Source organism: Ictalurus furcatus, chromosome 13, assembly GCF_023375685.1.
Source record: "Ictalurus furcatus strain D&B chromosome 13, Billie_1.0, whole genome shotgun sequence".
Lineage (NCBI taxonomy): Eukaryota > Metazoa > Chordata > Actinopteri > Siluriformes > Ictaluridae > Ictalurus > Ictalurus furcatus.
Window position 1 is genome coordinate 11271666 of NC_071267.1, and position 16640 is coordinate 11288305.

Consider the following 16640-nt stretch of genomic DNA (forward strand, 5'->3'; position numbering starts at 1 on the left):
TATGACGCATTTCAGAGAAATTGTATGGTAAGTGAGCATGGCATGGTCAATTTCATTCATCACTAATAAGGGTGATAAAGCAATTATAAGTAAGCTTGCCAATGAAGCATGAACAATGTTTAGGAACAAAGTTTTGATAGGCTCTTTCAAATAAAACGTATTTAGAAAGAAACTTTGATTTTTGTGAGAAAAAAAGTCATTTTCGGTAGTGGCCCATTTTAACTTAACCAGCTAGCTAAAATGGACCACAATTTTCAGCTAAAATGGGCTGCATACACACACACACACACTCAGACAGAAATTACACAGAAATTGAGGGTGAAAAATAGGTTCATAGGCTTAGATATATATTCATACAAATCTTTTTAAATATTTTGCATTGCAGACAGTATGGCAGGAGGACAGGCAAAGAAAGAGAGAGAAGAGAAAGGTAAAGGAAGATGTCAATACAACCAGTGGAGAAAGGACGGAATGAGGGGTGCCATTAATGAATACCAGGAGACAGTTGAGAGAGGGCAAACACTAAATGTTCGCTTTTTAGCAAGGGCTTGGAACATTCCAAAGACCACTTTGCATAGGCGCATTAGTGGCAAAGTTGCTGGCTCTGGTTATGTATCTGGGAAGAAGCAGTACCTGCCAGTGGAATCTCAGAAAAAACTGGCCAGTCTTATCAAGCTCCTCTCCAAAAGAGGCTTCCCCCTTACCAAAAGAGATGTCCAGGTTATTGCATTCAATTATGCAAAGGCCAATAATATCAAAGGCTTCTCTGAAGTAAAAGGCACTGCTGGGTATTACTGGTTTTGAATAGTTTTTAAACGGAATCCAGACATCAGCATCAGGACACCAGAGGCCCAGCAGAAGGAGCAGCAGGGCTGAACCCTGGTGTGGTAGGAAAGTGGTTTCAACAGTATAAAGACCTGCTGGAGGAACTTGCAATCAGAGATGTTCCATCACATCTTTGGAATTGCAATGTATTTGGCCTGCAAGACCAGTTTTGCTCTATCTGTGTGGTTGAGGAGGTGGGTAAGCCCTGTGTAGAGGTAACTGCTGGGGAGAAAGGAGAGATCACGACAGTCCTTGCAGCATTCAATGCAGCGGGAACATTTAGGGTGTGCTGTTGTCAGTTCAACTCATGGTACCACGAAAACTGTGGAGAGGACATTGTCATCTGTGTTGAAGACGGTTACATCTGCAAAGCCTGCATTTGAAAGGAATGCAGGAAAATATATAACTGGCTGGACTAAGTGCGATTTTAAGATCCACAGTAGCTACAGGAAATGTTATTGTATTTTATGTTTTTTTTTTTTTTTGTCAAAGATGTTCTAATCTTTAACAAAATATTTGACAAATATTTTATACAACCATACACACACACAAACACAAAAGACACCAATACACAGAAACGCACACCTATACAACATAAGTTTCTTTTTAAATGCATTTTTCAATTAAATATTTGTTCAACTTTATATTAAATGAAATATATTAACGGTGTTGTTGCTATGGCACACTGAACACAATAGTGTCATTTTACTGTTAAAATTAAAATGATTTCAGTCGAAATTACCTGTGTTGTTCCCTTTTTATATTGGCCCATTTTAACTGAACAGCTGGCCCAATTTGCCGGAATGTTGTGTCGTGACTCAAGTGGATACCTGCCGATACTCTTAACTCTCATAATTTTAAAACAATTATACTTTTTCATATTTTTAAAAGAAAATTATAGTTAAGAGACCCATGCTAATTTATAAAAAAAATATCATTAGATCTCATGCATAGCTTATTTGATGGTATTATAAATCATTTACAAAAAGTGGCCCATTTTATGACTTCATACTAGGAAGCGATTTGCAAATGCAAACGGTAATTTGAGAGAAAACGCAGAGGTGTAACAAGTAGCTAAATTACCTGTGTTTCACTATATATATATATATATATATATATATATATATATATATATATATATATATATATATATATATATAATCTTCTTTCTGAGAAACGTGTCTTTTTTCCTCCAGCTTTATTTTCTCACAAATGCAGCAGAACAACTTCCACTTCCAAACCAAAAGATGGCGCTATTGGTCCCAGGAAAAGCATTACAACACACATTACGTTACACCACAGTAAATGTAAAAAAATTTTTTTAAATGCCTGAGATATAGGTGTGTAGTTAACACAAGTTCAATATATTTTTCACATTTTATTCTACGACATAAAATACATCAGTAATCCCCAACTCGTGATTTTGTTAAGCTTTTACGTGTCTTGATAAAGACGCTTGCTAAGGAGTGGCTAAAAGGGACTAGAGACGTCATCACGCCAAACAGGAACACTCATCTACTACAGCCTCGTTTTGCAAACTATTCCAACTCAAACTTTCCAACTTGTAGATTTATCAATTTATAGTATTTTCTAATTGTAGTGTCCATTCCCCCAATTGTAGCGCTATAAAACTTAGCGTTGGTGACGTTGAAGTCATGTGACCATGGTGTAGTTCGTTTATAGCCTAACTTTAGCCTTTTACTTCTGCCGATTGTATTTAGGCTTCAGACTACATAAAAGTTGCGTTCATTTGTGAAGATTATCTTGAACAAAAAATGTAAAATAAATAATCATTTTAAAAAATTAAATAAATAAATTTGTTGGTCACAGAGCTGCAATAATCCAAAAGCCAAAAGAAAAATCCTATTGGTTTTTTGTGGCGGGAGCCAGGGTGATGTTAACTTCCGGGCTGCCCTACAAAAATATGTCATCCCTCTATAGCCCTCAATTTCAAGTTAATGGATACTGTGATGATCTAATTTCAGGTTTTGCTTTCTGCTTTGACATATGCAGTCACAGGCTCTTTTCTTTTTCACTTGGTTTATTTACAAAATGTTTCAAATAGACTGATAAATAAGACTGTTCTTTACTGTTGGCCCACTGTGTGCTGTATATACTGAGTGGCTGCCAGATAGACATCTGTGCCGTGTGTGTGAGGAGTTTACATGTTCTCCCCGTGCTTCGGGGGTTTGCTCCAGGTGTTCCGGACTCCTCCCCCAGTCCAAAGACATTTTTTGTAAGCGGACTGACATTTGAATGTGAATGGGTGTATGAGTGTGTGTATGATTGTGCCCTGCAATGGGTTTCACCCTGTCCAGAGTGTCCCCCACCGTGTGCTCTGAGATCCCTGGGATAGGCTCCAGGCTCCCCGCGACCCTGTGCAGGAAAAGCAGTAAGGAAAATGGATGGATGAATGAAGGTGAGGGTCCCATGGGATCGATGGCTGCTTGTAGTGCTGCTAGTTCTTCAGGGTTTAATAGGTTGTCAGCTGTGGGAACAACAACAATGACATGTGGGTCAGTGGGTAGCCCACAACCCTCCCAGTCAAGGGGTGTCTTAATAGTGTTCAAAACAGTGTTACTATGAATGCAGACTTTAAATAAATGGATAAATAGTAATATATATTAACTATTAATAAATATTAAAGTAAATAAAATATATACATCCAAATGGAACCAAAAAGTAACATTCCAAAAAACAAATAAAAATAGAGACATTCAAAATTAATAATAATAATAAAAGAGACACTTCAAATAACACAACAAACTGTGCCAGTTTTTCTTTTGCCTCTAGAGGCCACTCTCATACTGTAGTAGGCCCCTCTTCACAACTCCCACAAATAGACACAACCGGGAAAAACTGTGTGGATTTTGAAATCGCTTATTGGTGCTGATTAATCCCCAAAAACCATCAATCAGTCAACTTATCGATCTGATTAATACTTTCTTACATACATATGGTCAGATTGTTTTGTTGTTTTTGCTCTGTATCAACAGCCACGGCTGAGGTGAAGGAGATCTTCACCAAGGCATGGAATGGAGAGTACAGACTCCTTAAGGTGGGCATTGAAAACAGTAGGTTTGAAGGCTGACACTAAGCTCTGTGGTTTGGTTTGTGACTATTAGAATCCATATAAGGTGAAGAGAGATCTCCGTGCTGAGCCTACAGTTCTGCTGTGTTCTTCAGAACAGCTTGTGTTGGGAGGAACCAGATCTGCAGCGCAAAAATGGGAGCTGGATTTACATCCTGCCTCTCTTGGAGGATGACATGCCTTCGTACATCCTCTACAGGCTGGGCAGCACCAATAATCAGGGCTATGAGTGGATCTTCCTAGCATGGTCCCTGGATCATTCTGCCGTGCGTATAACGTAGTGTAAATATAGTGTGCCCAGGAAGATACAGGACAAGATTTTAAATGTTTAGTTAAACTTTACAAGCTGAAACACATAGATTTTTTTAATGGAGTCCTCTCGGAGAAAAAATGGTTACGGTACACCTAGCAGTACATAAGACACTGTTTTTGTTCCCTAATGTACAGGTTAAATGTGTCCTCAAGGATTCACTATTGTAAACCAGGGCAAAATAGCTGCCTTTATATTCTTTTATTTGTTTTTTTTTTTAACCCCTGTACATCCAAAACCTGTGCCATAAAAGAGTTGTAGCTTGGCTTTTAAAAGAATTTATTTACACTGCTAATTTATATTGTTTTTCTTTCGGTATGGCAAATCTTTTCTTTAACATGATTGTCTTGCTTTTTACAGGGTGTGATGGTTGGTATGGGACAGAAGGACAGCACGTTGATGACGAGGCTCAGAGCAAAAGAGGTATCCTGACCCTGAAGTACCCCATTGAGCACGGTATTGTCAACAACTGGGATGACATGGAGAAGATCTGGCATCATACCTTCTACAACGAACTGCGCGTTGCCCCTGAGGAGCACCCCGTCCTGCTTACTGAGGCTCCCCTGAACCCCAAAGCCAACAGAGAAAAGATGACCCAGGTTGGTTTAATGTTTGAAACGACGTGAATCTGCCTTTTGGTTGACATTTTTAAACCTATTACTCTTCTCCTTAAGTTCATCCAATTCATTCACTTTCTCCAGGCTTCATCTCCTCTTAACTCCTGAGTTTCTCATCTGTTGGAACCAGCAGGTTATTTCTTTCCCTGCCCAGTCTTTCTGCACATTGTTTTGTGTGCAATCTTTGTTTACACACGCTTCTCTCTCCATATTTCTGGCTTGTCTTTATTCTAACTAACCGCATGGCCTGTAGCGGCAACCTAATAGAACAAAACGGGGATTAAACCTTCATTTTCTCATTTCAGATCATGTTCGAGACCTTCAACACCCCAGCCGTGTACGCTGTCCGGGAAGTTCTGTCCCTGTATGCCTCCGGTCGTACCACTGGTATTGTGATGGACTCTGGTGATGGTGTGACCCACACTGTGCCCATCTACGAAGGTTATGGCCTTCACCATGCCATCCTCAGTTTGGACCTGGCTGGCCCTGACCTGACTGACTACCTCATGAAGATCCTGACCGAGAGAGGCTACGGCTTCACTACCACAGCCGAGAAAGTAATTGTTCGTGACATCAAGGAGAAGCTTTGCTACGTTGCCCTTGACTTCGAGCAGGAGATGGGCACTGCTGCCTCTTCCTCCTCTCTGGAGAAGAGCTACGAGCTGCCTGACGGACAGGTCGTCACCACTGGAAACGAGAGGTTTGGGTGCCCCGAGGTTCTCTTTCAGCCATCTTTCCTGGGTAAGAAGTTAACAAGCACTGTATTTAGTGCATTTGTACTGTTTAATGTCTCGTGGAAATTAGACAACACTCGCAGACTTTCTGTGAAAAAGTTTATTATAGAAGGGTGAATACAGGATAGAAGAATCTATGTACCAATAAGGAGCAGTTTGAGGCAGTTCAAACAGGCTTTGTTTCAGGGTCGAACCCTTAACAGAAAAACGTGTTTGTGTCTCTGTAAGCAGATAAACATTCTGTACTAATCTAAATGACATGACATTACCTGATTTGACATGATCCTCTGATGAACATGAACAGAACAGAACAAGAACAACAAAACTATTACAAAGTAAAAATTAAAAATTTCCCTCACAAGTGCTTCTGGAGACCTTGTCTAATACTGTCTTGATCTTCAGGTACGGAGTCCTGTGGAATCCGTGAGACCACCTTCAACTCCATTGTGAAGTGTGACGTGGATATCCGTAAGGATCTGTATGCCAACACTGTACAGTCCAGTGGTACCACCATGTACCCTGGCATTGCAGACAGGCTGCAGAAGGAAATCACATCCCTGGCCCCTAACAATGAAAATTAAGGTGAGCTTGGTTTATCCATCATGGGTGGCTAATGAATGAAAAAGCAGGTGAATGCTTTAATGTGAGACTAATGCTGGTCTTGTCTTTGCAGATCATTGCCCCATCTGATTGCATCATCTTCCATTGCATCATCTTCCAGCAGATGTGGATCAGCAAGCAGGAGTACGATGAGTCTGGACCCTCCATCGTCCACCGCAAATGCTTCTAAGCAGACTATTACCACTTCACGCCGACTCAATCTGCGCAGAGAAAAACCTGAAACGACAACATTGGCATGGCTTTTGTTATTTTTGACGCTTGACTCAGGATCTAAAAACTGGAATGGTGAAGGTGACTGCAACGTTTGTTGGCAAATATGTATACCCCGAAATTCTACAATGCACATGAGGGCTCAAAGTACTTTTTTGTTTTCTGTTTTGTTTTTTTGTTTTTTGTTCCTTTTTAGTCATTCCAAATGTTCATTAAATGCATTGTTCAGAAACTTATTTGCCTCTATGAGGGCTGCACAGTGATTGGGAGCATACTTAACAAGACGGTGGGAAAAGACTGTGTGTGTGTGTGTGTGTGTGTGTGTGTGTGTGTGTGCGTGCATGTATGAATGAATGTATTTTGGACTTGCTGTTAAGGAGCAAGAAGTGGAGGTGGGTGCAGCTTCCATGGCTCAGGAAAAGAAGAGAAAGAAGACAGCAGGAGTGCGTCCTCCAGATGGTGGCTGGGGCTGGATGATCGTGGCCGGCTGTTTCATGGTCACTGTCTGCACTCGTGCTGTAACAAGGTAAAAACCAGATTGGATCACATCATTATGGCTTGCTGTTGTAATATTGTGCCATTTTTATATACACCACCACAGCATTGTCTCTAAAGACTCTAAACATTTTTACCATTGACTTTGAAACTGCGTAAACAAACACAGTATATGAATATTTCTGATTCATTCAGGCTGACTGTTTCTTATGTAGTTATTCTGTGCTCAAACTTAGACATAGGAGCAGCAGATACCATGCATAACACTATGTTTAGTTCGCTCTACAGTGAGAATTCTTGAAAATAAACTGAGCACAGCAAGTATGTGGGTTTTCTGTCATGGCCAGTTCAGGTTACATCTGCAACATGGGTAAACAACTTGGCAAGCTGTCAAACAAGGGGCCACAGCAGTCATACTGGTTTTACAGGTAATAGTTCACTGTCCACTATAATTTACATTAATTTACCTGGGACTAAGTGTGATTTTAGCTGTTTGTGTTTCGTTTGAGTAAAGTCAGATATAGTGTAGTGTGAACACTTGTGTTTGGTGCCCTATATTGAGAACTGTAGTGTTGTTAAAGTGTTGTTATCTATGCCATGTCTCCTGTCTGTAATAGTTTGTGAAAAATTAATGAAGGGGAAATATATACTGTAGTTCATTAGCTGTTCCGCAGTTGTGAAAGTGCCCGATGGCTGCTGTACCGTGGCTGGAATGTGCTGTTCTCTGCAAATTTACATGTTGCAAAATAGGCCTACGATGTCCCTGCTTTACCGGTTAAGAAAGGTGTGGTTGAGGAAAAACTGCTTTTTCCATTGTAGTGTAAAGCAGATGGTATGTCTCTCATGTTATGTCTCACCATTATACACAGAGAAACTGATCCCTTAAGGTATCCGTTTAATTTTTAATAAAATAAATATTTTAATAATAAAATAAAAATATATCACTATGTAAAGTGTTGTTGTTGTTTTTTTTTTTTTTTAATGAAAATGAATAAATAAATGATAACAAGAACTGTCTTGGCCTCTCACCCTATACAGAGATACCAGAGATACGTGGTAATAAACAACTTAGTCCATATCAAAAGTCTCCTTAGAGGTGAAAGAGCAACTGACAATTTAATTTCTCTCTCTCTCTCTCTCTCTCTCTCTCTCTCTCTTTTAGCCAGCTTTGATGAGTGTAGTTTAGAACCTGAAGAAACACTTGGCCCTAAGCTGGCTCTAACAAGCCTGAACAGTAGATTAAAAGACATCTCTCCCTCCGATGGCCCCTGGCTGGCGTTGCATGTGTGTTGTTTGGCCAATGATTAAGTATGTGAGAGTCACTGGCTGTCATATTCACTCTCAGTGATTTGACCTTGGTCTCCTGGTCTCCTGCTTGGTGCTTTCACCATGTTTGTTCAGGTGCAGGCAGGCTGTGATGAGGCTTGTGCCTCATTAGCCCTTTTCCCAGCTCTCCAACTCAAAAGCCCCCCCAGGACTCAAAAGCTCAGCTTCTTACTGTCCAGCTAAGCAGCAGTAATTGCAGCGTCTCCTCTCATTTGATAGAAGGTGATTCTTAGTAATTACTGAATGGGATGTTTCAAGAGGAATATGGCAGTAATCACGGAGTATCACATGCTTTTGAATTTTATTGCTTATATTAGACTTGTAATGACTTTTTTATGTTTTCTAGATGCATCTCCATCTTTTTTGTCGAATTTCAAATGTACTTTGCACATGATTACTCTGGGACTGCATGGATCCACTCGTTAGTAGACTGCACCACCATGCTGTGTGGTATGTGATATTTTTTGGATTTTAATTACTGCACTATAGCCTTTTCAAATGAATAAGAGCAATCTGGCCCTCTATGTAGCAATGGTAAAATGTCACTCTTTTGTCTGAAACCAGTTCTTTCATTCCAAATTAAATCATGAAGTAGACAAATGTAATTCTCTAGTTTAGTGTTCACCATGTATAGCTGTTAATTATTTCTCCTTGGATGTAATATCAGGTTGAGCTTATTTTGCATACCTTAAACATATCCAGTTGTCATTCACTTGCATACATTTGTAAGTGAAAGAAACCTTTTACTGTGTGTGGCTTTCATTTGAATAAGACAATAGAAAGAATGAAAGACCACAGGAGGCTCGACCCCCTCTCTCTCTTAAAAGTTAGCAAGACACAGCTTGACTTGTAACAGCAGGCCTATTTGTTTTTGTTCTGCGCAATAATGTCTGCTGTCACAACACCTAGCATTTGTAAGGAACTGAATGCTTCCAAAAATAAAATTAAAAAAAGTGAACAGTCCTAATCAATGCTGTTGACTTATTAACATAAAGTCTTCCTTTGCTGCCATTAGCTGACGTGGTAATTTTCTTATCAGCAAACTGATAGCATAGCATTTGCTGGCCAAAATCCTAGCAAGTTCAATGAGTTGAAAAAACAGCAAGCTTTGCAGTTAATATAATGAAATCTGGAAACAGCCTTTTGAATGTGTCTCAACCATAAGTAAGGTTATAGCATTTTAAAGTCTGGTTACCCCCAAAAAGTGAAGATTGCCTTTAAATATTTCATTTTCAATCCACCGTGGCACAATGGCTAAGTGAAATCTGATGAAAGCATGACATTCACTATGTGAGGAAATCACACTTAGCTATCAAGGTTTTAGACATCTTTGGACAGGCTGGTTGTTTTTACCAAAGCTAAAGCAAGATAAAAGAAATATATTTAGTCCTTAATGTCGTGGTGTCAATGTATTTTATAGACAGTAAAATGCCATTCTGATCAAAACCTGATTTTTCATCATTTTGACTGTTTCCCAGAATTCATCTGCAGAAGTAGTTTTACCACATTACACAATGGAGGCCCCAAGTTTACATACACCTAGGCTAAAGATATTCAGTCTCACTTTTTCACAACTCCACACATTTCATGTTATCATTCATTTTGTTTGGCGAGTCAATTACATTTGGACCTGGGCATCTACATCAGAGATAACAAATAAGACAGTCAATTAGAGACAGGTTGTTTTTTTTTTTAGTTTAATTTGCTTTATCCCAATTCCAGTGGGTGAGAAGATTACATACACCAAGTCGACTATCTCTTTATGAAGTTGGAGGCATCAGGTAACGAGTATGTACATCCACCATTAGGAGAGTCCTACAACGCCATGATCTGAAAGGTTGTTTTGCAACTCGAAGACCAGCATTAAAAGTCAGAGTGAAGTTTACAGGTTATCACCAGCCTTTTGGTGGAGTGTTCTTTGGTCAGATGATAGAAAAATTGAACTATTTGTCTATGAAGATCAATGCTATGTATGGAGGAGAAAAGGTGAAACTTTTAATCTAAAAGAACACCATCCCAACTGTGAAGCATGATGGTGGCAGCATTATGGTTTGTGGTGTTTTGCTGGAAAAGGGACTGGTGCACCTCAGAAAGTTAATGGCATAAAGAGGAAGGAGGAGTAGCCAGTAATACTGAAGCAACACCTCAAGACATCAGCCAGGAAGGTAAAACTCAGTCACAACTGGGTCTTCCAGCAAGACAGTGATCCTAAGTAAAGTTATAACAAAATGGCTTAAAGGCAACAAATTGAAAGTATTGGGCAGTAGTGGCCATCACCCTTGTCAAAGTCCTGACTTAAATCCCACACAAAATGTGTGGACCAAACTGAAAAAAACATGTCTGTGCAAGAAGGCCCACAATCCTGACTGAGTTACACCAGTTCTGTCAGACAGAATGGGCAAACATATTGTGAGAAGCTTGTGGAGGGCTACCCCAAGATTTTGATTCAAGTTTAAGCAATTAAAAGGCAGTGCCTCCAAATACAACAAAGTGTATGTAAACTTTTGACCCATTAAAAATCTGATATAGTAAATAAAAGCTGAAATGATATGTCTCTTAGCTGTTCATTTAAAATGACCTCTTATGGAAATAAAGTAGACTGACTTAACAAAGGAAATCTATAGCAACATGAAATGCTTGAATGTCCTAGGTATACAGTATAAAAAACTAGATAAAATGTCATTTTTACCATGCTAAATGAGTTAGCAAAAACATCAGATTATCTTTGATGCTGTGTTTGGCTTTACCAATGTTAGGCTATGTTATTTGACCATTTTTGTTCCAATGGTAGCTCCTCTGGGCAGCCTGATTGGGAATCAGCTTTCATGTCGTGTCGCTGTGATACTTGGAGGATTCCTGGCTTCTACTGGAATGGTGCTTAGCTCTTTTGCCACCAGTTTAGAGTATCTCTACCTCTCTCTAGGTGTCTTAACTGGTAAGGCACCCTAAATGAATACAGATTCATTCAGTCTCAGCTATGCTCAAGAAATGTTGTAAATAGTATAAATGGGATAATATTATAAATGGTTGGCTGTTGTTACATGGAAACATGCTTTTTTTTGTAGGACTTGGCTTTGCTCTCTGTTACACACCAGCCATCATTATGGTTGGCGTTTATTTCTGCGAGAGGAAGGCTTTTGCTTACGGCATTGCTATGTCTGGCAGTGGCATCGGCACGTTCGTGCTGGCTCCTGTGGTGCAGCTACTGATTGAACACTACTCTTGGCGTGGTGCTCTGCTTATCCTGGGAGGCTTGGTGGCCAACCTGTGTGTGTGTGGAGCTCTACTACGGCCCATCATTCTCAAAGAAGAGGAAGCCTTGCCCCTGCCAGTGGACTCTGAGTGTGAATACAGTTCGACACCTCTCACATCTGATCAGAAAGAGATGAACAACAAAGAGCAGAAATACAGCAAGCAACGCTGCATTCACTTCTTGCAGGACTACCATTTCCTGCTTATGCCCGACTTCCTGGTCTTGGCAGGCTCCTTCCTGTTCCTGGCCAGCGGCTGCAGCCTGCCATTTGTGTACTTGGTGCCCTACGCTCTAGACGCAGGTGTCAGTCACCACCATGCCGCCTTTCTTATGTCTATTTTAGGTGTCATTGACATTGTGGGCAACATCACCTTTGGCTGGCTCACAGACAGAAGGTGAACTACAGTGGATGCTTGCAGAATTTAATGCTGATAAAACATTGTGTGGTCACCTGTGTGTGTATATATATAATTCAGAAAACAACAGAGTAGAGTTACAGTATTGTAAAATCTGGCTGCCCCCAAAAAGTAAAAAGGGAGAAAATTTAATTTAAAGATTCCAGGTCTATCAGAGATATTTTGACAGCCAGCATCTCGTCACAAACTCAAGTGGCTTATGTCCATTTAGGCTGATGTCCATTTTACTGTCCAAGAACTTGATCAAAATCTGATATTCATTTTCATCCTTAAGCAGAATGACACATTTGTTAAACTGACATTTCACCCAAGATGATCTTTGCAGGAAAACCTAAGCAAGTTTAAAAAGTAAATCAAATAATTTCAGTCTCATTGTGGTAAAAATATATTATGGTTTCTTAGAGTTTCTCAAAGTATGTTAAAGGTGCCTTTTTGATCACAGAGAAAATATTCCTTGGGCTTCATGTTGCTTACTTAGTGGTGTTGCAGATTCGGGCCTTTCAGAACAGGTGTCTTCATACTGACATCATGTGACAGCTCATGTGGCACTTTCACTGCAAACAGGTGGACCTTAATCAACTAATTATGTGACTTCTGAAGTTAACTGGTTGGACCAGACCTTATCTAGGGGTTTCATAGCAAAGAGTGTGAATACATATGCACTCACAACTTTCCAGTTTTTAATTTTTCTTTTAACAAGTTTTTTTTTTTTTCATTCCACTTCAACAATTTGGACTGTTTTGTTAGGTCTATTACATGAAATTCAAATAAAAATCCAAGTATTAATTCCAGGTTGTAATGGAGCAAAACAGGAAAAACACCAAGCGGGGCGAATTCTTTTGCAAGGGACTGTACATCCTATGAGTTTTCCAAGATGACCGCACAATTAAAGTGTCTTTTTCTTATTAGCTGTTACTATTGCTTATTAAGTCTAGGTTGACAGGTCAGTGATCTCTAGTTGTAAGGGTAGTACAAGGATTTATGACATGTCATTGATGATATTTTGCCACTTCTCTGAGATGCTTTTTTAGTTTGGGTGGTAAATTCCAAATTTCCAACTAATCTTTCATAATAACCTGATTGAAAATTTTCATAGATATCAGTCGCTAATTAGAGGCAGAAACTCAATGATGAGTGTACAATATATTTACATCATGCTTTTCCATCCTGTGCAGGTGCCTGAAAAAGTACAGGACCATTTGTTACATGGCTGCTGTGGGGATGGAGGGTCTCTGCTGCCTCCTCATCCCTCTCCTACGTACATTCACACTGCTAGTGCCCTTCTCAGTGCTCTATGGCTATTTTGATGGTGCCTATGTGGCCCTTATTCCTGTGGTGACATCAGATGTAGTGGGGACAGCATGCCTGTCATCTGCACTTGGTGTTGTGTACTTCCTGCATGCTATTCCATACCTGCTTAGTCCCCCTATTGGAGGTGAGTGTCACCAGGCATTTACTTCTGTGCATTACATATACTTTCTATCTTAAACCACTAGCTGTTCTGAATTTGTCCGATTGGTACTGTTTTACTGGAAAATACGTGCCCCAGTAGTGTAGACACAAACAACACTGGAGCAGATGATGAAGAAACAGCAGGTTGAAGTTGTATAGTTGTTACTGAATTAAGATTTTGGCCTGAATTTGTACTAATATGGTTTGTTTGATTCTTATTCTGCTCAGGCTGGTTGGTGGACACCACCGGCACCTATACAGCGACGTTCTTTCTCAGTGGTTTTGCGCTCATCTCCAGTGCTCTCCTGCTGTGCATCCTCACCATGGTCCGCCACTGCCAGAGAATTCAGAAGAACTCACTAAGCAAAGTGTCCACGCCAGAAGCATGTGAAACCAAACAGGTGGAGTTTTATACTGCAAAAGTCTTCTAGTGTTGGACCTATCATTTACTGTAAATGATCTGTTAGCTTTTGTTTTTGTACAAGGTACATGTTAAGTACTTGGTCGGGGGGGAAAAAAACATTTGTAGCATTACCAGCACATTTTCACAGTCTCCAATCCCATTAATGTGCCTTTTCTATCTGGCAAACTTTCTGTTGAAAAGCATTTCATTCTTAGATTGTGAATGAAAAGTTAGAAACAGAAAAGGTGAGTTAGAGTTGGTGCATATTGCATCGTTTTTTTGTTTTTTAATATAAAGTGTTTGTTCAAAAGTGTCATATAACTTGAGTGTGTTCCATTTTACACTAGTATTACTGTACTGTAGTAAAAAAAAAAAAAAAAAAAAAAAGTATATTTTCTTATGAACAGAATTGTGCAAGACTTCATGAAGTAGGCAAGACCAGGATTTGTTAACATGATTCAGCTTGGAAAAGAAATGAGTGCCACAAGAGGGCAGTGCTGATTTAACTCACTACAATCTTGGATGATTGTTGGAAGCCGCCATGTTGTCACACAATGTTTATATCAAGTACAATGACATTAAAATAGGTTTTAGTGACCTTTTTATTAGCTAGTTTTACATATCATCTTTATTTTATGAAAGAATAAAGAGTTACAAAGTCTTATACAATAAACCTGTTTCAAACTAAATTATGATTAATAAAAGCTTAGCCCAGTGAAATAAATCTTCTGTACTGATCCAATGCTGTTATCTTGAATGAACATTTATTTCTGTTAAAGTAATAAAGTGTACATGTTTAATACTGCCCATCTGACTGTGTCTGTTAAAAAGAAATATTAGTGTTGCCTTTCATTTTTTTGTTGAACTCTGAAATTACACTGTTATAAAGACAGCCCAGCATACACAGAATATTAAGATATTCAAAAATGTTTGTGAATATTTTGCAGAATTTTCTCATCTCTTTACGGCCCTGCATTTCTCTCCTCTTTCCTTACAAAGGTCCTCCGAGCTCCTCCACTCCCAGGGCTTTTAGATGAACGTCTATCATTAATCTTGTTCAGATGTTTAGCACTTTTCTGTCCATTTATTGTGTCTTCGTCTATCTTCAGACATTCCATGTAATAAGTGATGGCTTCGGGTAGGTCTCTCCTTCTGTACTGCAGAAACTGTGCATAACTCAGATACACTTGTTGTTGGCCTTCATTTTTCTCTTCAGCTATCTGAAGAGTTTGCTGAAACATCTCTTCCGCACGATCAAGTTTCCCATCCTCGCTGTACTGAATTGCCAGCTCAGTCATAGCTATAATAAAGCCAGGTTTCAGTTCTGTCGCCTTGTCTAAATGATAAATGCACTGACTGCGAAGTCTCTGAATCTCAGCACCAGAACTACGAGAGTTTTGACTTCCTTCACGTTGCAAAGAAGTTGTTTTTCTCTTGTAGCAGAGAGCCAGCTGATGGTGTATGAAAGCAGATGCGGGTGATTTCTCTAAAGCTCTTTTTAGAAGGGCGATGGACCTCTCTACATCGCCATAGGCCCTCAAAAATTTACCCACATATCGAATGACATTAGGAGCATTTGGAGAACCCTCCACAGCTTCTTCCATTAATCTCTCCCCTTCGTCGTATTCCGTGGACTGAGCAAGCTTGACTGCTAGGATAGCTTTAAGCTCATCATTTTCCGAATTTGTGTCTAAGGCCCGCCGCAGTTGTTTAACTGTTGGAGAGTCGGTTACACCGGAGGACTTTGTTTCTAGTCTGTGGAGAACAAAGGCATAACCACAATTCCACTCAGCATTCATGGGCTCTAGCTCCAAAGCCTTCTCAAAGCACTCTTTAGCCTGGTTGTAGTACTTGCGAGAGAACTTGAAGAAGGCCCAGGCCTTTTCTCCAAGCACTTCATGATGATGACCCAAAGCAGACTCAGGGAAATTCTGTGCAATACTTCTAAGCTTCTCCAGGTAACTCTCACATTCATTAAAGCACTTCATGTGGTACTGAAGCCAGGCCAGATTCCCATAGGGCACTATAAGCCATTTCTCACAGCCATTCTCCCGGCACTCTCTAGTGAGCTCTACACTCTTCTGCAGGACGGTGAGAGCGTCATGAGGAGACCCTAGAAGATACTTCACAAATCCCAAACAGTTGTATGTCTGCGCAAGTCCAGCTTCCCCCCCAAGCTTCAAGTCGACATGCTGTTCAAGCCTATTTAAAAGATCTGTGAGATCTAGGTCTTCTTTCTTCAGCTCCCAGGTGAAGTGACATTCAAGCTTGCACAGTTCAGCTTGGAGAAGTGTGGCTTCTGTTAAACTGTAACACAACAGAATATCCGCTTAATAAAGTTGCTGTAATGTAGCTATGTCTCATTCTGACCCACATGACACCTCATAGACTCAAGCCTACAATATTTTTTGAAATAATAGCTACAGTTTTAATGCCTACCTCATTGTGATCGTCTCAGCTGATTTGGGGAAAAAAATTCAGGCGGCTCGTTAATGTGTGGCTGAGGAAAACATTACGTGGAGGAATATGAGGCAGTGACAAACATACCAGTCCAAAGCAGGTCGAATTCGAAACCTAGTGAGGCTATGGGCGTGTGTTTAAAGAGACAAACCAATGTATTATTTTCGTAGCGAACGGAACAGACTACTGGAGTCAAGGTGTACTTTCTAAAACTATTGTACATACATATGAAAATGAGGTTAATCTGAAATGAAAAAAGACGCCCTTTGGATCTTGGACTTTAGTGTAGTTGACAGTTTAATGGGCAACATCACTGAAAAACACCACAAATCATTTTCAACTCGGATTTTTCTCCGGTCGAGCTTCCGACACAGACAAACGCCATTTATGCGAAAGTGTTCTCACAAAATAATTTATTTATGTCGAG

The 16640-nt window shown here is 39.9% G+C and overlaps 2 protein-coding genes and 1 pseudogene across 3 annotated transcripts; 2 read left to right on the forward strand and 1 right to left on the reverse strand.

The window, feature by feature from the left end:
* Positions 1-4577: 4577 nt before the first annotated feature.
* On the forward strand, positions 4578-6493 carry LOC128616628 (actin, cytoplasmic 1-like; annotated as a pseudogene).
* On the forward strand, positions 6403-14320 carry LOC128616626 (monocarboxylate transporter 12-B). Of its 2 annotated transcripts, XM_053639247.1 has the most exons (7): positions 6403-6489; positions 6786-6934; positions 8576-8679; positions 11021-11164; positions 11295-11877; positions 13074-13333; positions 13579-14320. In XM_053639247.1, the coding sequence occupies exons 1-7, from the start codon at positions 6481-6483 to the stop codon at positions 13779-13781; spliced, it is 1452 nt and encodes a 483-aa protein (XP_053495222.1). In that variant the 5' UTR covers positions 6403-6480; the 3' UTR covers positions 13782-14320. The 2 variants fall into 2 exon arrangements, with proteins under 2 accessions (XP_053495222.1, XP_053495221.1); XM_053639246.1 differs by lacking the exon at positions 6403-6489 and having other exon boundaries at positions 6678-6934.
* LOC128616627 (interferon-induced protein with tetratricopeptide repeats 5-like) lies at positions 14116-16512 on the reverse strand. The gene is made up of 2 exons (XM_053639248.1): positions 16193-16512; positions 14116-16060 (listed from the first exon to the last, which is right to left on the reverse strand). The coding sequence occupies exons 1-2, from the start codon at positions 16195-16197 to the stop codon at positions 14716-14718; spliced, it is 1350 nt and encodes a 449-aa protein (XP_053495223.1). The 5' UTR covers positions 16198-16512; the 3' UTR covers positions 14116-14715.
* Positions 16513-16640: the final 128 nt, after the last annotated feature.

Bases quoted from the DNA above. Each gene is read 5' to 3' on its own strand.
- LOC128616626 (XM_053639246.1), top strand. From the start codon at position 6,762: ATGTATTTTGGACTTGCTGTTAAGGAGCAAGAAGTGGAGGTGGGTGCA. The intron at 6,935-8,575 runs GTAAAAACCAGA...TATGTTTTCTAG, and splicing joins TGCACTCGTGCTGTAACAAG to ATGCATCTCCATCTTTTTTG. The intron at 13,334-13,578 runs GTGAGTGTCACC...TATTCTGCTCAG, and splicing joins GCTTAGTCCCCCTATTGGAG to GCTGGTTGGTGGACACCACC.